Source organism: Lacerta agilis, chromosome 10 (genome assembly GCF_009819535.1).
Source record: "Lacerta agilis isolate rLacAgi1 chromosome 10, rLacAgi1.pri, whole genome shotgun sequence".
Lineage (NCBI taxonomy): Eukaryota > Metazoa > Chordata > Lepidosauria > Squamata > Lacertidae > Lacerta > Lacerta agilis.
Window position 1 is genome coordinate 32,887,222 of NC_046321.1, and position 18,463 is coordinate 32,905,684.

Sequence of the window (18,463 nt, forward strand, 5' to 3'; positions counted from 1 at the left end):
ATATTAATATTTCAATTTTGAGTATTTTTTCTTTATATTATAATTGCACTGCAACTAAACTATTCTTATTTCTATGTTGTTTGTGAGTCATAGTTCAGCTCCCAGAAAGTCTGTCCTCTTCATCAGAAATCAGGCAGATATGCCTTGCCTCCAACTACAAAACAGCCTAGAAGTTATTTGAGAGCAACACCCCCAAAGAGAGTCAGGAGAATTGAGGAGCAAGTGGGTTTCTTAAATATACGTTCACATATATTACAGGATCCACGGGGAGGACCAACCAACCCTTGGACCTCCTTCCTTAGATATCTTTAGCTGTTCCTCCCTATATCTGCTACTTCTGATAATGTACATAGAAAAATTGTGTCTTAGAATGGAAGTCCAGTCGAAAACAGAAGCAGCAGACAATTAACAAGGAGTCAGTTTTGGTAGAGGAAGAATCATAGACTTACGGCAGGTGCTGGTGTCAGTGCTGACAGAGGCCTGCCTTGAAGCAGAGGAAAGCAAAGCTGCTCATTGCCACCATTATCATCACGAACAGATGAAGAACTAACTACATTTGGGGAAATTACCTTTTCCAAACAAATCTCCTAAGAATCAAGAGATAGTTAATATTTGCATTGATTCAAATTATATTTGTAAAGGTATAATAAAAGCAAAAAACCAAAACCCACTCAACCCCCCCCCCAAAAAAAACCCCATCTGAAATATTTCATAGTGCTCTGCTTTATTAATACTATGACTAGAAGACTGGATATTTATTCATCTCTGTGTATTTTAATTTGGGCTTTTATGATTAAAGGTGTTGCTAATTTTGAATTATTGATTAACCTGAGAAATAGCATTGCTCAGATATAATGAACATGCAATTGTAAAGTCGTTTTACAACTGAGCACAACTCAGGTTATTGTGGCCAACTTGCAACAGGCTGTAAAGTTTGCAGTGGAGCTCTTGCTGCATTGTTGTTGTTTTGATCAAGCGAGCACAGCCAGGTGCTGCAATTTTTACTTATATTTATAATGCAGGCAGCAACTGTTTTGCATGGCGGTTCCATTCCTGGCCCCTGTGCACATCGGTGGAATGTGCATAAGCCTATTCTGCCCCTGTTCTGCACTCTTCCAGGTACAAAAGGACCCATGCATTGGTGGCCGCATGTTGTTTGGATGCACACAAAATGGTTGCAGCCTATATCGCTTACAAATAAAGTTGAAACTGACAAAGAATGATGGAATACATTTTTAAAGTTGAACAGAGGGGTATCAGTTAAAGCATGCAGTATTTTACTACAGACGAAAGGGGTAGCTGCAATCAGATTTTCCCAGAAAGTATACTGAAATTTCAAAGCACTAATGGAGAACTACATGTAAGAGAAAGACTAGTCTGGAATCAACAGAAATAAGCTTTATATTGCTTTCCATGTCAATTATTTTGGCTCAAGACTAGCACTTCTGCATCTAAGTCTGCCCTGGTATCTGCTGAAGGCTGATATGCTAATTGGTGGAAACTTTTCTACAGGATTCCAAAACATGAAAAAGGCAATAGTCATAGAGAATGTTACCTAGCTTGGCGAGAACTTGAAAGGCACCTGCTGCCTGGTACAGGAGTTGACATCATCTTAGAAGCGTCAATCAAAACATGAAGCTGTGAAATGGTACTACCTTTTAAAGTGCGTCATTGATGTACTTTTCTTGGGAGAGCATGGTCTAGCATTTACTGGTTTACCCCACTGAATTGGTGATTCATACAATGGAAACGTTTAAGGACTCATTGAACTGCTCTCCAGGTGGGACTTCAGGAATGTGTGCTAAGTGTAGAGGAGTCACAGAAAAGGAGTGAGTGGCTTCAAGTGCATTATGTCCCCCGACTCACAAAATGAATTTATTGCAGAATGCTCAAATTTTGTGAAACAACACATTTTGCTTGAGAGGCAATCTGCAATGTACTGTGTAGTAATAGTAGATTCAACACCAGATTCTTCCCACACTGAACACACAACATTTCTTTTGAGATACGTACTTTTGAAAGAAATGCATTATGAGATTCAAGAAAGATTTCTCAAGTTTGCAGATTGTAGCAACTAAAGAGGGGCGGAAATGATCAGTTGATAATTGATACATTGAAAGAGCATGCTATTCCTCTCAGTGATTGTAGAGCTCAAGCCTACAATAATGGGGCAAATATGCCCCCACTGCTCTCCAGGCTCCACTTCTGCCTCTGATTCTGGACTACTCTCTGCCCAGACTCTTCCTGAACACTAAAACCTGTTACCTTTTCAGCTTCCAACACCTTCTCCTCCCAGTCTGCTACCTCTTCTCCCTCTGACCACTCGTTGTTGTCCCACCACTAATCCCTTGGCTCTGAGCCTTCTTCCCTTGGGGGTTTCCCAGCTGATGCCTCTCACCGCTCCTCTGCATCAAGCCAGTCCATGACAGTCCGCATTGGCATTTAGGAAAGTAGCCTTGGCAGTGAGGCCTTTGGAGTTGTGATAGCTACATCCCACTTCCAGGGTGGCAGCTCCCGTGCTGTCATGGAGAATGAAGGCCTTGGAGAAGGAGATAGTCAAACTGAGGAAGTTGGAAATGACCCTTTAGAAGGAACCCATTCCTTGAGGTATGAGCCGTTCATCCTCTTCTGCTGATGATACTCATTGGGCAGGGGGATCCTGGTAGCGGGTAATTTGATAATTAGGGACATTGACGATTGGGTATGTGGTGGACATGCGGCTTGTTTGCCTGGTGCACAGACTGTGGATATCACACATCATCTAGATGCTGGGGAGGAGTCTGGAGGTAGTCCACAATGACACCAATGGTATAGCAAAATGTAGTTGTGCAATCCAGGAAATGAAATTTAGATTGCTAGGTAGGAAGTGCAGGTCCTGCAAGCCAAGACTTTCAAAGTAGCTTTCTTTGAAATGCTACTAGTTCCGTGAGCAGGGGCAGCAAGACAGGCAGAGTTGTGTAGTCTCAGTGCTTGGATGTGATGGTGGTGTTGAGAGGAAGGTTTTAGATTTGTTTCCAACACCTTCTAGCTGCTTTCCCAGCAGTGAAATTTGTACTGCAGTGCTGTAGATTTCTATTCAGCAGCAAGTCTAATTCCCAGGTGAATGGACATGGGAGTATAGCCTCAGTGTTCCTTCATCTTCTCTGCAGTGTGCATGCTGCATGCATTTACTTTTGCTTAACGGCTCAGCCACATTTATTTTTCAAAATAATGACAGCAATTACACTGTGTAATAGATGCCAGGTTTCAGCCTAGGGCAAATGTTTATGCATGAAATATAGGTTTAGGAAAATAAATGTATATACACAAAGTACAGGTGTAATTTTGTTTTTTACATCTCTCTCTTTAGCAAGGGATGGACTGTGCTATTGCTGCAGGCTTCCATTCTGTCAGACCTTGCTGTGACTTGAATTCCCAGTGTTTTATATTGTTCTGCCTATATGACTGTAAATATTTTTATGTTAAGGTGGTAAAGATGAATTTTATGTTCTCAATACTATAACATCAGGAGGCGATAGCAATAAATAGCTATATTTTCATTTCTTGATGAATCTTGAAGGAGGTGATTCTAGTTTACTAGAGTCAAATGGAAAGGTGGTCTTCAACCTTTTCAGATCCAGAACACACAATCAACTCAAACATGCATTTGGGGACACACTTCTTAATTTTGTACCATATATTTGTATGGTGGTAGTGCTGCTGTTGTGACCCACCATGGATCAGGCCATGACCCCAAAATGGCTCCCAACTTACAATTTGAAGGCTGGTAGATACTATAGCATTTTATCTTCTGAAGTCTGAATTACTGACTGACAGGTTGCCTGGTACAACCAATGGGCTGATTTGCACATAGCCTGGAAGTTATGGAATACCTCTTGAGCCGATCAATGCGTTAATGTGTTATCTTGCCAGATAAGAGATACCAAAGGGTTGTGAAGATTGTGTAGTGGTGGCAAGAGTTATCTGACTTTGTTCCTTAGAAGGGATGGGAAACCAGAGGAGGCATATAATAAAAAATAAAAATAAAAATAAAAATAATAATAATAATAATAATAATAATAATAATAATAATAATAATAATAATAATAATATACCCTGGCAGGTCAGGGTTGTGTCACACAAGCTGATTAGATATAACATTTAAATATGGATTTTAGTATATTATAAACACATCAAGGAAAATGTATTTATTAAAGGAATTTTGTCTCCAACTATTGAACTAGAAAGGGATATGAGATCCTCTTGTGATTGGCCCTTTTGTGTGATATTCATAGAAACTAGCAAATGCCATTTAGGTAAAGAGATTAAGGGATTCATGATAGGACAACTGGAGGTCAAAATTATCCTTTTTGCAGATGACATTGGGCACAACTTGGCTAGCCCAGTAAGATTGTTGCAAAGGTTAACAAGATTACCCATCCATGTTAACATACATTCATGCAAAATTATAGCAAAACTGAGTTTATTTTATTATTTAGGTTCTGAACGTAACTTCCTTTTGGCTAAATGGAGGAATAAAGTATCGAGGTCATACTTGGAGTAGACCCATTGGAATTAATTGGCTTATTTAGTCATTACTGAGGGTTGTGGCCTCTGCATTAACTGAATGCCACTGTAGTCTCTATCTAAAACGTTTTTAGACCAATCTTAGTCTTGAGCATAGACTACAAGTTATTAGCCTAAGTCTTACCATGAATAAATAAAAGTCTGCCTAGATTCATAGCTCAGAATCTTCTGCAAAGCACAGAAGGCTGTCCATGTGAGAAAGCTACCCAACTTGTTTGTAAGAGCTAGGAATCACAGAGTAGTGGGTATATTAATGTTTTAGATGCATAGAAAGCCTTTAATAAATCAGAACGTTTTCTTTGAATTAAGAGTATTCAGATGTTTGGGTTAAATAATTGTTTTAGACTTGGTGTCTCTTGTCTGTTAGATGGCACCTGGCTCTCTGTCTCTATCTTGATTTCTCTGTTCCATCTGAATGAAGAGAGGCAGCTGAAGTGTTAGGCCAGTGCATGGAGGAAGTGATGGGTTGTATGTGGGCCAATAAACTGAAGCTGAATCCTGAAAAAGAAGTGTTATGTGTCCAGGAAGCGGGGAGGTGACCACCAATCCTGGATGGAGTTGCACTCCCCTGGAAGGAGCAGATTTGCTCCTGGGTTTGATACTGTCACCGGAGGCTCAAGTGGTCTCTGTGGTTCAGAGTGCCTTCACCAGCTACAACCCCTTTTGGACCAAGATTACCATTGTACTCTATGCTCTGGTAACTTCCAGACTGAATTATTACAATGCACTTGTATGTGGGACTACCTTTGAAGATGACTTGGAAAATGCAGTTGGTCCAAAATTCAATGCCCAGGTAATTGACTGAGGTCTATTTAAATTACATACAACCCATTTTAAAACAGTTGCTCTGGTTGCCAGTTCATTCCTGAGCCTAATTGAAGGTGCTCACATTAGTGTTTAAAGCCTTAAATGACTCAGGCCCCAAATATCTGAAAGACCACCTCCTTCCCTACAGGCTCTCTTCAGTGCTGAGATTGGCATGGGGAGACCGTCTTGGTAGTTCCTTCACCTTCAGACGCTTGCTCAGGTGGTGGGGGGTGGCCCAGGAGAAGGAATTTTCTGTGGTGGCCCCTAAATTGTGGAACTCCCTCTGCACAGAGGTATGTCTGGTGCCTTCATTATACAGCTTCCAGAGAATGCTGAAGGTATACCTCATTACCCTGACACATGGTGTGCTTATTTTTGACACATGGTGTGCTTATTTTTTAGGAGCCACCTTATTTTTATTTTTATGATTGGAAGTTGTTTTAAACTGTTTTTAGTACTGTGTTCTAATGTTGTAACCCACACTGAGACATTAGGGTGAAGGGTGGGTCAATTAATCATCATTTTCATCATTAACTTTGAAACTAGATTATCCAACAAAAGATTATCCAACAAAATAACTTTTAAAAGAGGGAATAAGTGCGGATGCCCCTTATTAGCAGCAGTGTTTATTCTAGCTATAGAATTATTAGGAATTATACTTACAAAGGACAGCCAGGCATGTCTACAAATTTTAAGCAGAACAAATCAGCTATTTATGCAGATGACATTGTCCTAATGGTTATTAAGCCAATTAATTATCTAAATAAATTCCTGTAAGTTGTTTTTTTTTAAGTGTAGATCTTTGTCAGACTACGCATTAAACAAAGAAAAATGAGTGATTAGGATTAAATATTGAACTCACGTTTCAATGTCTGTTGTATAATTGCAGTGATAAAGAAAACAAAATAAATGAATGAGAAATTGTGCTGACTACAAAGATTAAACAAATTGGCACTGATTATGCAAACAGTTATGCAAATTGTTGTTTTAATAAAAACTGAGTAAATGGATTAAACTGAGTTCATTCCAGAAAAAATCGTAGCTACTGTGGAAGCACCCCGAGTCAGTCATTAAAATACGAGCCCCTTGTAATATACATACAAGAGAACTATTTCATGCCACTGGGACAATTAATGTTGGTATTTAGTTCTAAACTTTTGCAGTGGTTGCATGTTTGCTTTTCCCCCAATTAAATGCTGTGTGGTAGAAATCCTTAAAGTGGTAGAACTGGAACATGCCAATTTAGGTTTTAAAGATACACTGGTACATTGAACCAGTCGTACGATCGCTTCACAATGTAGCATTGCTTGCTGTGTGTGTGTGTGTGTGTGTGTGTAAAAGTGTCATGGGTGCCAGCACAAAATGGCTGCCATAGGCAACAACAACAACAACAACAATGTGACAATGCACTGTACTACTGTCATAAAAGAGCACTCACTATGGGTCACTACAGCATGGCTCTTATCCATGCTATTTGTTCAATATCATAATCTTTGGACTGCATGGGATGAGTTCACTATGTAACTTCCTATATCAGCATTGCAGCTGTTTCTGAGGAGGGCAACAGACTGGTGAGAGAAGGAACCACATCATGGACTTCTCCCATATGATCCAGGACTTTTGGCATGACTCAAATGACACAGAAGGGAACTGTTGCACAACAGCTCTTAGACTGGACCATGACTCACCCTTCCAGAATTAGCTCTAGCTCTTTTCTCTCTAGAAAGAGACAACTGCCATTATTTCCTTAGATAGCCAATGGGGTGCCCTCCAGATGTTATTGGACTACAGCTCCCAACAGCCCCATTCAGCATGCCCAATCATCAGGAATGATGGGAGTTATAGTCCAATGCCACATTGGCTACACCTTCTCTAACTTGTCAGGTTGTACTATGTGCATGTGTTGGTGGATTTTTGTTTTATTTATTTTTAATATGTGGCTCTTGTTATCCAGGGAACGTACAAAGTAGTCAAGCAGAATTATGATGAAAGGACAGTCTGTTTGAAAGTGTATTTTTGTTTTCAGACAGGAAAATAGTCTAACTTAATGCCAGCCTTAACTAGAACAATGTGTGCTTTTCAGTATCAGCAATAATCAACTGACTTGTCAGACTACATGTGCTCCATACCCCACCATACACACATCTGTCAACTTTAAGAAACTTTCAACAGAGTATCATTTTTGCATTGTATCAATTTATAACACTATCTACTGGAGTTAAACACTGTAATCCAATTACTTAGTCTAATGCATAGTGGCCTACATATATATAGTATTTACAAATAGAATCTTTGCACACATGCCGTTTTTTAGAATATTGTAACTGTCTTATACCAAGTTGTAATTGAAAAGCAGAGATAGAGTTGTAGCATTTAGTAGTGCTATCAAATTTGCTAGTGAAATTGGACACAATTTATTGATGCACTATACTAAAATTTAACCTGTGCAAAGGGTTTTTCTTTAGTAACAAAGAAGTGGTGTAATGCAGATCATTTATCACAGCACAGTTGCAAAAAAATTGTTTTAGGAATAAGCACCAAAAGTTGACAGCACAGTATAATTCATAGTTGCCTTGCTGGGGCAGGTGTGAATGTGTTAGATATTTTCTCTATAGGGTGATCTGCCTTCATAATTAAAGTGGTTCAGTGTTCTGGATAATAATATGTATATCAGATGAGCATTGGCAATAAAAATATACCAAATACGCAACAAATAATGTTGATTAAAATTCCGCCTGGTGTTTAGATACCATATGCCACCATCAGAGTCTTCTACAATACACTTCCAGCAGTGACTTGCACTGTGTCAGCTCTGTTTCACTGTTTAGAGCAGTGGCAATATATATTTAGCCCAACCAAATTGTTCCTATTGAAGAAAGGGGTCTGGATAACTGGCCCCCCCTCCCCTCTGCCACTATTCCGTCTAGGGCTAGATGAGATTTGTTGGTGCAGAAACAACACTGCAAGAGCATGTATCTGCACAAATAATTTTGCATCTATTGGATGCACATGCAATGCACACTGGTTCCTACTTTCCACAGCAAGTCCATGTTTAGTCTCTTTCCTCTAGCCTGAAGTTCTTAAAGGATGCTATGACTAGAGGGCCACAGCAGCAAATAGTGTCTATGTCAAAAGGACTGTACTTTGCAAGGAACATTTCATGCCTTCCTGCTTCAACCCTAACAAGACAAACCAGGAGTTTGGGTTATTTTTTTATTCTCTATGTATTTTATTACATACCTTTTGAGTTCATTTTGTGATTCTCTATCTTCCCTGTTGACTGCTCTCTCCTCCCTACTCCCCTGCCCTTCTGACATGGCACATCTCTCTACTGCTGGCCTTTTGGCTTGTTCTGTAGCATTACCTCTCACTACTTTGGATTCTTTCTGGCATTCCTTCCAGCCTACTTTCCAACCAAACTCTATTATTAATAGTATCATTATATGCCTCTCCACACATTACTTTTCTGCACCTCAGCATCAGGGACAATATTCTGATTAATAGTTACATAGCTGCATTTTCTTGGCAGGTTCTTCAGTCATTCATTATTTTAAAATTTTGTTTGTTTATCAGCTTCCTTTTACTTTTCAGGTTTTAAAAATCAGTTTGCTTGGCCATCGAAAACGCATTTTGGCCTCACTGGGAGACAGGCTTCACGAAGATCCACCTCAGAAACCACCAAGATCTATAACCCTCAGGGTAAGTTCCAGAAAATATGTCTTGTATTCCCTCAAACACGTATTGTAAAAGGCCTATAAAATCTTCAAACACAAATAATGATGATTTAGCAACTACCCATACGAACTGAGATTTATAGCTCTCTTCTTTTTTCATATTTTTATAAGGCTCTCTAATCTGTTTGACCAGCATGGTTTACTTGAGGGATTTTTATTTTATTTTTGTGATTTTGCTTGAGAAAAAAACACACTGTATTTAATAGCATCAACAGGTATTCTTGTTCAACTACTTAATGTAATTAATGTTCATGTCTTACTGAATTAGTGTGTCTGTCTGAATTTTCTGCACAAAACAAGTCTATAAATTGTTGAATTTGGTGGGCTTTTTAATTTCCACATTTTTTCTTGGCATATGATGTTAGGGGAGGGGCAGTATCTCTGGTGGGGGACACGTCGTGCTCCTTCTCGAGTAGTTCGTCCACCTTTGCTCCCCACCCTGCACTCAGCTCTCACCTGTGGCTCCTAAAAGCTGACAGTGGCCACACCCCACGTTTGACTGGTTTAACTGGCTAAACCAGGTGAGAGTAGTCTATGGGTCTTAAACCCTCAGTGAGTCAGGTGAGTTAGGCACTTGTCTATCCACTGCATGTAAAGACAGGCTCTGGCAGTTTGAGAGGACAAGACCAATAGCGGGTCCAATGCTCAAGAAGGCAGTTTCAGCATGTACTATTGAGGGAAATGAGGGGCAGATGGAACTCATCAACCTGGGAAGGTAGCCCATCTAGGAGAAGGAAAACTGATCCTAAACCTCTGTTGCCTTGGGACTATACACATTCCTGAGAAAAGTTTTGGAAGTAAACCCTGAGGAACAACCCATACTCACTGAACTAAGTCTACTGAATTGCCCCAGAGACAGCATTCAAGCAAGGTGGAACTACATCAAAGAGGCAACCTACAACACAGCTATGTTCTCCGAGGGCAAAAGAGAACAGCAGAACCCTGACTGGTTTGAGGCTGGCATTAAGGACATGGCTTAACACACACACACACACTAAAAAAACAGTTAAAAACACAAAAACATTTAAAACAATAAAAATAGATACTTGTGGCAAAACCCATTTATCAGAGAGATGTATAATTCTGTCATCAGAGTGCAGGATGGATGAGAGTCAACTAAGGTGAGACAACAGAAGGCCAGAGAGAATAAGATTGTCATAATCAAGGCAAGATTTGAGGATGAACAAGAGTTTTCTTGCCTTTCCTTATCTCTCCATGCTTATGTCCTGCCACACTCCTTCCTGTCACTTGTCCAGCTCTTCTACCCTCAGCTGTCCAAAGGTCTCCTGCCATCTGAAATAATTCCAGCCATTTCCCGTCCCAGCCCCTCATGCCTGGAACTGCCTCCCCAAATGGTTCTGTGTGACTACCTTCCTTAAAGCCTGCAAGTCCCTCCTCAAAATTCAGCATTTCCAGGATCATATCCCTAGTTACTATGCCTTAGCATAACCAAACCAAATAATTATATTCTTCCATTGCCCCCATTGCCCCAACTTTGTTCTTTTTCTCTGTCTGTTTTAGAGTGTGATCTCTTGATGTAGGAACCTGTCATACCTTGTAAAGCACCATATACATAGATGGTATATACATTATATATATGTCCAGCACTTGAGACACTGTCTAGCTCTTGTAGCTGCAGTTCATACACTTTTAGCTTCAGTGCAGGAAAGTCTGTTTATTCCATGCTGTTACTTTCTCTAATTATGTGCAGGAACCCAGCGGTAACCACACTCCTCCTCAGTTGTCTCCCTCACTCAGCCAAAGCACTTACACTACTGGTGGCTCCCTGGACGTTCCACACATTATCATGCAGGGGGATGCAAGGAGAAGAAGAAATGACAGCTATTTTGATGATATTCCTCGGTCAAAATTGGAGAGACAGATGGCACAGGTAATGTTGGGAAACCTTTGCTGTTAAAATTTAGTATAATTAGGGTTGTATGTTCACTTTTTTAAAATTTGAGATGTACCTTTAAAAATAAGAGTATATCTTTTTGTGAATGTTAGTATGTTTTGGAACAATATGCTGATTCCACAACTAAATTGGTTTGCATTTATTTTGTAATTCTTTTATCCTGCTCTATAAACACACATTTTAAAATCTATGCTCTAGAGAGACTTTATATTCTATAAACTAGTTTATTTGTATGCTAACAGGCCTGGGAGATGTGAATAGCATTGAGATGTGAAATCGAAATATTCTGTTTGTGTTTGAAGAAGATAAGATTTTAATGACTGATATTTTTTGTCTCCTAAGAGTGAATGATACCAGCAAGCTGTCTTATTGCTAGGATTTGGTTGTAGAAACAATGTTGAACGTGTTACTTTTTTAAATGAAAGGAAGCTAAAGTCCAATTCCTTAGCAGCAACATTTCTTATAGATCTTCCAGGGTGTATTCTCACAATTATTTTCCTGCATTTAGTGTTAAGTGGAATCATATTGCTACATTCAAAATAGTTTTGGCTGACTGTAGAATGAGTTCGTTTTGCTCTGTTTAACTCTGAAGTGAGTTGTGGAATCATGAATTGATGCCACAGTACATTCTGCACAGGGATGCGGGTGGCGCTGTGGGTTAAACCACAGAGCCTAGGGCTTGCCGATCAGAAGGTTGGTGGTTTGAATCCCCGCGACGGAATAAGCTCCCGTTGCTCGGTCCCAGCTCCTGCCCACCTAGCAGTTCGAAAGCACGTCAAAGTGCAAATACTGTAGATAAATAGGTACCGTTCCAGCGGAAAGGTCAATGGCGTTTCCGTGCGCTGCTCTGGTTTGCCAGAAGCAGCTTAGTCATGCTGGCCACATGATGCGGAAGCTGTACGCTCCCTCGGCCAATAAAGCAAGATGAGCATCACAACCTCAGAGTCATCCGTGACTGGACCTAATGGTCAGGGGTTCCTTTACCTTTACCTTACATTCCGCACATACACAGGGCAGCCCAGGAGTGTCCTCTTTGAGCATGCTTTGATACCAAGTATCCCTGTCCCCTTGCTGAGGCAGAGACCTTCAAGCATGGGAAGTCTGAGAGTAGAGCTGATAACAACCTGGGATGCTCTAGGTACACGTCTCATGTATTTTTGAAAAAATCTGGAATTTACCAAAAAGCAACAGATCCAATCTGGAAATATTTTCCTGCAACTGAAAGCTATTGGGTGCATTCATTTATTGCAGATTCTAACCCATCCTTAGGATTTTTTTATTATTATTAAGGTTTCTTGATGGAAACCTGGCTGGGAATCTTGTTCAGCAAATGGTTTAAGTAAGGCATTCAGAATTTAATAGTTCAACACAAATTTAGCAAGCTTCAAAGTCAGGCCTATGTAACTGATGCCTCAGCATCCATCATAAACCAAGGGCAAAAGCCACCTTGTAGTTGAGTGGCTGCTAATGTACTTATGATACCTTGTTTTAGTAGTTAGTATTGCCCTTCAGTAATTTTATTCCATGCTTATTAAGGAATTTCTGAATGGGGGTGATGTTGCTAGTTTATTATCTATGAAAATCCCTCTCATCAATAATGGCCCATTTCTTATTTTTGGCCCCACAAGGGATAATTCTATGTAAGCTGCACACAAAGCCACTTCGTCTCCACATCTGATTATGGATATACTTTCTTATTCAGCTTTTGATAGAAATACATTTCATAGCTTTTTGACAGAAATTAGATGGTGTGTGTTCATATTTGGTTATGATTTTTGCTGACATTATAGCAATTCAAGGGATTTGCTCAAACTGTTATTTTTACAATTAGATTTCAATCATTCTTAAAAGGGCTTTTGGGTATTGCATATTTAGATATTTTGTGTTGGGGCTGTTGAAATATTTCCTGTCTTTACTTAATGAACACCATAATAATGCTTCAAACATTACACTAAACCAGAAGTGACTAACCTATGGCCCTTGGTGTATAACTCCCATCACCGTGACCATGGAGCATGCTGGTTGGGGTGGATGTGAACTGGAGTCCAATAGAATCTGAAGGTCACAGTTATGTCCCACCACCACAACATTCAGCACCCTTAGAAATGGAGTGCCACTTACCCTCCATACATTCAAACACAAATGAATAATCCACCGACTACCTTAAATATAGCATATGCTTGACCAAAAAGATATGCCATATTTCATTCTAAAGGTCAGCATAGTTGAACTTCTATCAGTGAAAGTGCTGTGGGTGATATGTGCTGTTCTTTGATGGTGCATAGGACTTAAGGCCAGATCATAAACCATGTTGTAATGCTTCACTGTACGCATCAGAGACCAAACTCTGAATTGCACCCAAAACAGATGGAAGGCCAGTTGAGTTCATGAAGCATGTTAGTGACATGAAAGTTTCACTCCACTGAGCAGGCATTCTGCCCCGATAGAGGCATCCAAGTGCCTGGCATAGCCATAAGCACAGATAGATTATTTCAGCAGTTCAACCTGGACGAGGGGGGATGTTTAATGCCCATAATTGCAATGTTTTAAAAATCTAACAGCAACATAGAAAGGAAAAGTGTGGTTCCCTCTTGAAAAACCCAAGGGCAGCTGATAAGTTCTATTTGCTCAGTTGAACATTTAAATACAAATGTTAATATGTGGTTTTAAACAGCTGAATTAGGTTTTCTGCTAACCTATTATTGGAAGGAATTGGGGAGTCCTCCTTGGTATGCAAGATAGCTTTAATAAAGAAGAGCAGAGTAACAAAACACCACTGACTATAAAAGAACTTCTCTGCAGGTCGCAAAGCTTGAATGTCGGAATAGGCAATGCCAGATTTATTGTCACTGAGTAGTTTAATATATGCACATCGTGTCACTGAGTATCTCATCCTTCTCTGTTGCTGCTTCTAGTCCCTTATACCCTCTTCAAACCCTTCTCTCATTTCTGTATATTTGAAAATATAATACTCCCCAAAGGTATATAATATTTCCTTTCTAGAAGTTGTCTCAATTTCATTCTTGAATTACCTCTCTCATACATGATATGATAAACATGCAAGCATGAAACTGAGGTTATAATTCCATAATATACTCAGCCTACTTCCTTCAAAGCAGTTCCACTGATTTTGTCCATAAAATGCATGTCACAGCCCATTAACATTTCTTTAGAAGTCTGGTGGGCTTCCATTTACATTTGTATTTAATATGTGATCTCTTTATAATTATGCAAATTCACTTCCTCTGTCCTGAGCCTTCCTGTAGGCATGTCTATTGACCCAGGCTGTGTACACACTCCTGTTTAATCTGTATCCAGTGTATTCCTATTGCTGGCTTGGGAAGTAGTGTACACATTTTAACCACAATCCATATCTATCCTGTTGCTTCTTAGGAAATACTGTGTTTTGATATGCCCCCCCCAAAAAAACACGTAGCTGTGATCCCTGTTGAGAAAAAGAATGACATAGCTGTGATTTAAGTCAGTAATGTGTACACAGCCCCAAACTCTGGTAACATTTTCATGCCCACTGACTTCTAAGTGGTAAAATCTGGATAAATTTGATGTGTCCAACCCTGCTCGGAGTATTTTTTTTATCTGATTTCCTACTCTATACAATCTGGACACTTATTTTCAATCTCTGATTGTGAAATTGTTTATACATGCCTGCTTTTCCAAGGGAGGGTGCTTGACCAAAGACGTTTGATATATCAGCCACCTGTTCTAGATTCATTCTGAAGGTGAAAGGCTGTTAAGGTTGAGAAGGTTATAGTGACATTATTAGCAAAAAAAAGGAAGTGGTTAGTCAGCAGAAGTTTTCATTTCACTGTGCATGTTTGGCACATTAGAACTGAGATCGCTAGGATAAATCCTGCTTTGAGAGATGAGCACCAAGGCTGACTTTTTTAAAAGATTAGATAAGGCTGGAAAAAACCCCATAGTAACTGACAGCAGGAACCTGAAGCAATTGCCCCTGAAAAAAGCACAACTTTTGTTCAGCTAGATGGAAATTAATTTGAAAGCAGTTTGCAATAGTTTTAGGGCTGTCTGCATGTACCAGCTCATCTCAACCTTAGGGCAAACTTGTTCAAATAGAGAATTCCATCTTGGTGAATGAAGTGTGAGGAAGAAACTAGATTCAGGCAAATGTAGCCATCTTTCTGTTCTTTTTTCATCACATACGATGACTCCAGAGTCTTGAAATGACTGGAGTAGCCACAGGCCTTTCATATCATGGATGTGAACATTTGGGCCCAAGAAAAGGGTAGTCTAGTATCCTTAAAAGACACGTTTTATAACCAGAGTGCATCTGACAGGAGTGAGTTTTACTCCGAGTGGACCCACTGAAGTGAATGGGCCTAAATTTGTTACGTTCATTAATTTCATTGGGTCTAAATTTGGTTGAATACTACACTATGTATTTGCCTCTTGAAGGTGTCAGGGTATAGGCATGGGTGTTATGCACTATACTAAAATGCACAAGAATAATGATGTGGTTTTTTTGTTTCATTGCTTTAGCAGTCTAGAAAAGAAGGCTTCTTTGTACCGGTAATTTACAGGATCCTTTATTTTAATGGCTAAGTTGTCAGTTTGAACCTCAGAATATCACATCCTTCCATAAAAACAAACTGAAGCAGCAGCTAATAGTGGAGAAAATTTCCTTAAAGTTTATTTGTTTGGGCTTTCCTCTCTATCGCATGGGGATGGAACACAACTGACACAATCTGACAATAACCTCATTATTGTTTGGCATGGAATGCTACTCTTTTTAAATACTTGCTGATACTTACTGGGATAATTCCATAGCATCTATATACCATTTCCTCACATAAATGGATTCTTCAGACTCCTGTAAAACATTGAGATTCACCAGGATAGGTTTGATGATCTGACATACTATAGTGTTCAAAGACCTCCGGAAGCCTCAGCACCCAGCTCCAGTTCATCAGATTCTCACAGCTCTGTTACACTCAGGTTGCAAGTGAAATGGAGCTGGAAAGCAAAACAGATTCCCAGATGGCAAGAGTTATTATTAGTATTAGTATTAATATTAGTATTACAGTGGTAGCTCGTGTTGCATACTTAATCCATTCTGGAGATCCGTTCATAACAGGAAACCGCTCGTAACATGAGGCGCGCTTTCACTAATGGCGCCTACTGCTGCCACCGTGCCACTGGAGCATGACTTCTGCTCACATCCTGGGGCAAAGGTCGCAACAAGGGGCATCTACTTCCAGGTTACTGAAGCGCGTAACCCACAGCATTAATAAGGGGGATGGTACGTAACACGAGGTACCACTGTATTAGTAATATTTGGTCTACTCTTCTCTGTGATAGCTTTTCAGCATAATGAACCACTTACTTCAATTATTTATATGTGTTTTCAGGATGAATTACACCCAATTATCATTTCATCTTTTAGGAACTGCAGCAGGTTAACTCTAGGTGTCTGCTGCTTCCCAGATGAAGAAGTGCTACTTCTCTTTATGCCTTCATGGAAGCTTGCAAAGAGAAACTGACCATCTTCCCTGTGGGGAAATGCAGGAGTTGTCACTATATATAAAGTTTGTGCCTCAAGCTGCAGAGGAGTTGTGAGGGCCATAGCAGAATGGTGATGAATTTGTCAATATATTAAACATACCAATTTTTCCTTTAGTATAAAAAGCTGTAGTGTGCCTAACCTGGATCAGGACCTGGGAACATGGTGAGGGAGTTAACTCTTTTCCCCACACCACAGCCTCAATGAAAATAGCACACACAGCTATTTGTCTGTGAGGCAAAAGCTCCATTGGCTCCAAATGAAGTTTTCCTCTCAGGCAAATTGCACATTTTCACTGGGATAACAGCAAAAGAGCTAAACAGTACTCCCTGCCAGTCACAACTCCAATCCTGCTTTCCTGCCATATTTTGATAGGAAAAACAAGCCAAATACAAATGTATTCATGCATTTAACATCACATATGTTCTGGTCCTTTCTCATCTCACCCTGGAAACACAAAAGAGAATGCACAGGTCAACTTATGGAACTACTATGCAAGGTCACCTCAACACATGTTCATTAAAACTTTCCCAAGTTGCAGAAAGAACAAGCGACCTTTATATTAAAACTATTTTCATTCATATAGTTTGCATTTTCTGCCATGCCATTTCTCTGTTTCCTGTCCATTGAAACATTAACAGACATGAAGCTAGTTAATGAGTAAAATAAGCCTTAGGCATTAATGTAGTCAGAATAAATTATCTTCAGAACTCTGCTAGGTCTTTAGGAATGCTTCAAATATATTCATTTGTTTTTTTTAAAGAGATACTACTGACTTCTGTAGGTAACTTTTTGAAAGGCATTTTCTTTGTACCAACACAGCTGCCAGGGCTCCACTCTCTGTGCATGTGTTGCATAAGCACATCTGGACTGATAGAAGAAGAGAACATGGCCCACTAGGTAGAGAATAGTAGTAGCAAGAAAGCACAGATCTGTTCCTTTATGTGTGTTCCTTAGTACCTTGGCTCAGATGGTTTCCATTTTGTTTTGCCCATAAATGACAGCTAAGCAGAGGCCTAGGCACAGTAGGCAAAGTAAGCTGCTGTGTATAAGGGCTGTTCTCCATTACCATGGATGAACAAGACAATGATTCCCACCCTGTATTCAGTAAGCATGGGACCTCTGGAATGTGCTAACGCTACCTTCACCCAATTCCAATCTACAATTTACGAGCACTTTTGCTTAGTTCTTCAGCACTCCTTCTAGTCCAGGCTGAAGCTATACTGCACAGCTTTGACACCCAACTCATCCCACAACCATTCCTTTCTCCCTTCACAAAGTCTCATAGCCATCCAGTTAATCAGCTTTAGTACCTCACAAGAGTGTTCCTCTACCCAGACCAAAGGAACTCAACATTAGCTATGCTGGACTTCTTTGCATTCTGGCCAGTGTGCTAGCAGGACCAGCCTCCAGTAGACTGGTATCAGGCTGTCCTCCAGTGGAATGGGGTCAGATTGCATTGGGAACAGTTTGCCTCTAGCACACCATCTAGATAATTCTCCAAAGTAAGTCTGCAGTAGTCTATTTTTAACCTTTGTCCAAATTGCAGCCCAGGTAATTATTGACATTGTTGCTAACACTTTGTGCAAAACCTACTGAGGAAGCAACCTTGGTCTGACATCCTTCAAATGGGTTAACACATACATAATTTCAGTTGAAGTAGCCAAAATACTAATATTCAATTACTATTGATCTGATTTAGACAGGAAGCACAATGCAACTGGTTGTGACAGTGTGCTGCCACAGTGGATACCATGCCCCCTCATAATCACTTATTTGCTTTAGTGTGGGTTTCTAGGATTGACTTGTAGGAACACATTCTGGTCAGTTTAGAGAAAGGCAGCCTCTACTACCAGTCCTTTGAATTTCAGCAGTGACACAGCTTGTCAGTCAGTGTGAGGC

General features: G+C 40.0%; 1 protein-coding gene across 10 annotated transcripts in view; it reads left to right on the plus strand.

Moving 5' to 3' along the window:
• ANKS1B (ankyrin repeat and sterile alpha motif domain containing 1B) overlaps positions 1-18,463 on the plus strand; it is a 336,209-nt gene that overhangs the window by 297,499 nt on the left and 20,247 nt on the right. For all 10 annotated transcript variants that reach the window (XM_033163008.1, XM_033163011.1, XM_033163012.1 and 7 more), the window contains 2 exons: positions 8,965-9,072; positions 10,819-10,998. In XM_033163008.1, coding sequence (XP_033018899.1) covers positions 8,965-9,072; positions 10,819-10,998 — 288 coding nt within the window. The remainder of the gene's footprint in view (positions 1-8,964; positions 9,073-10,818; positions 10,999-18,463) is intronic.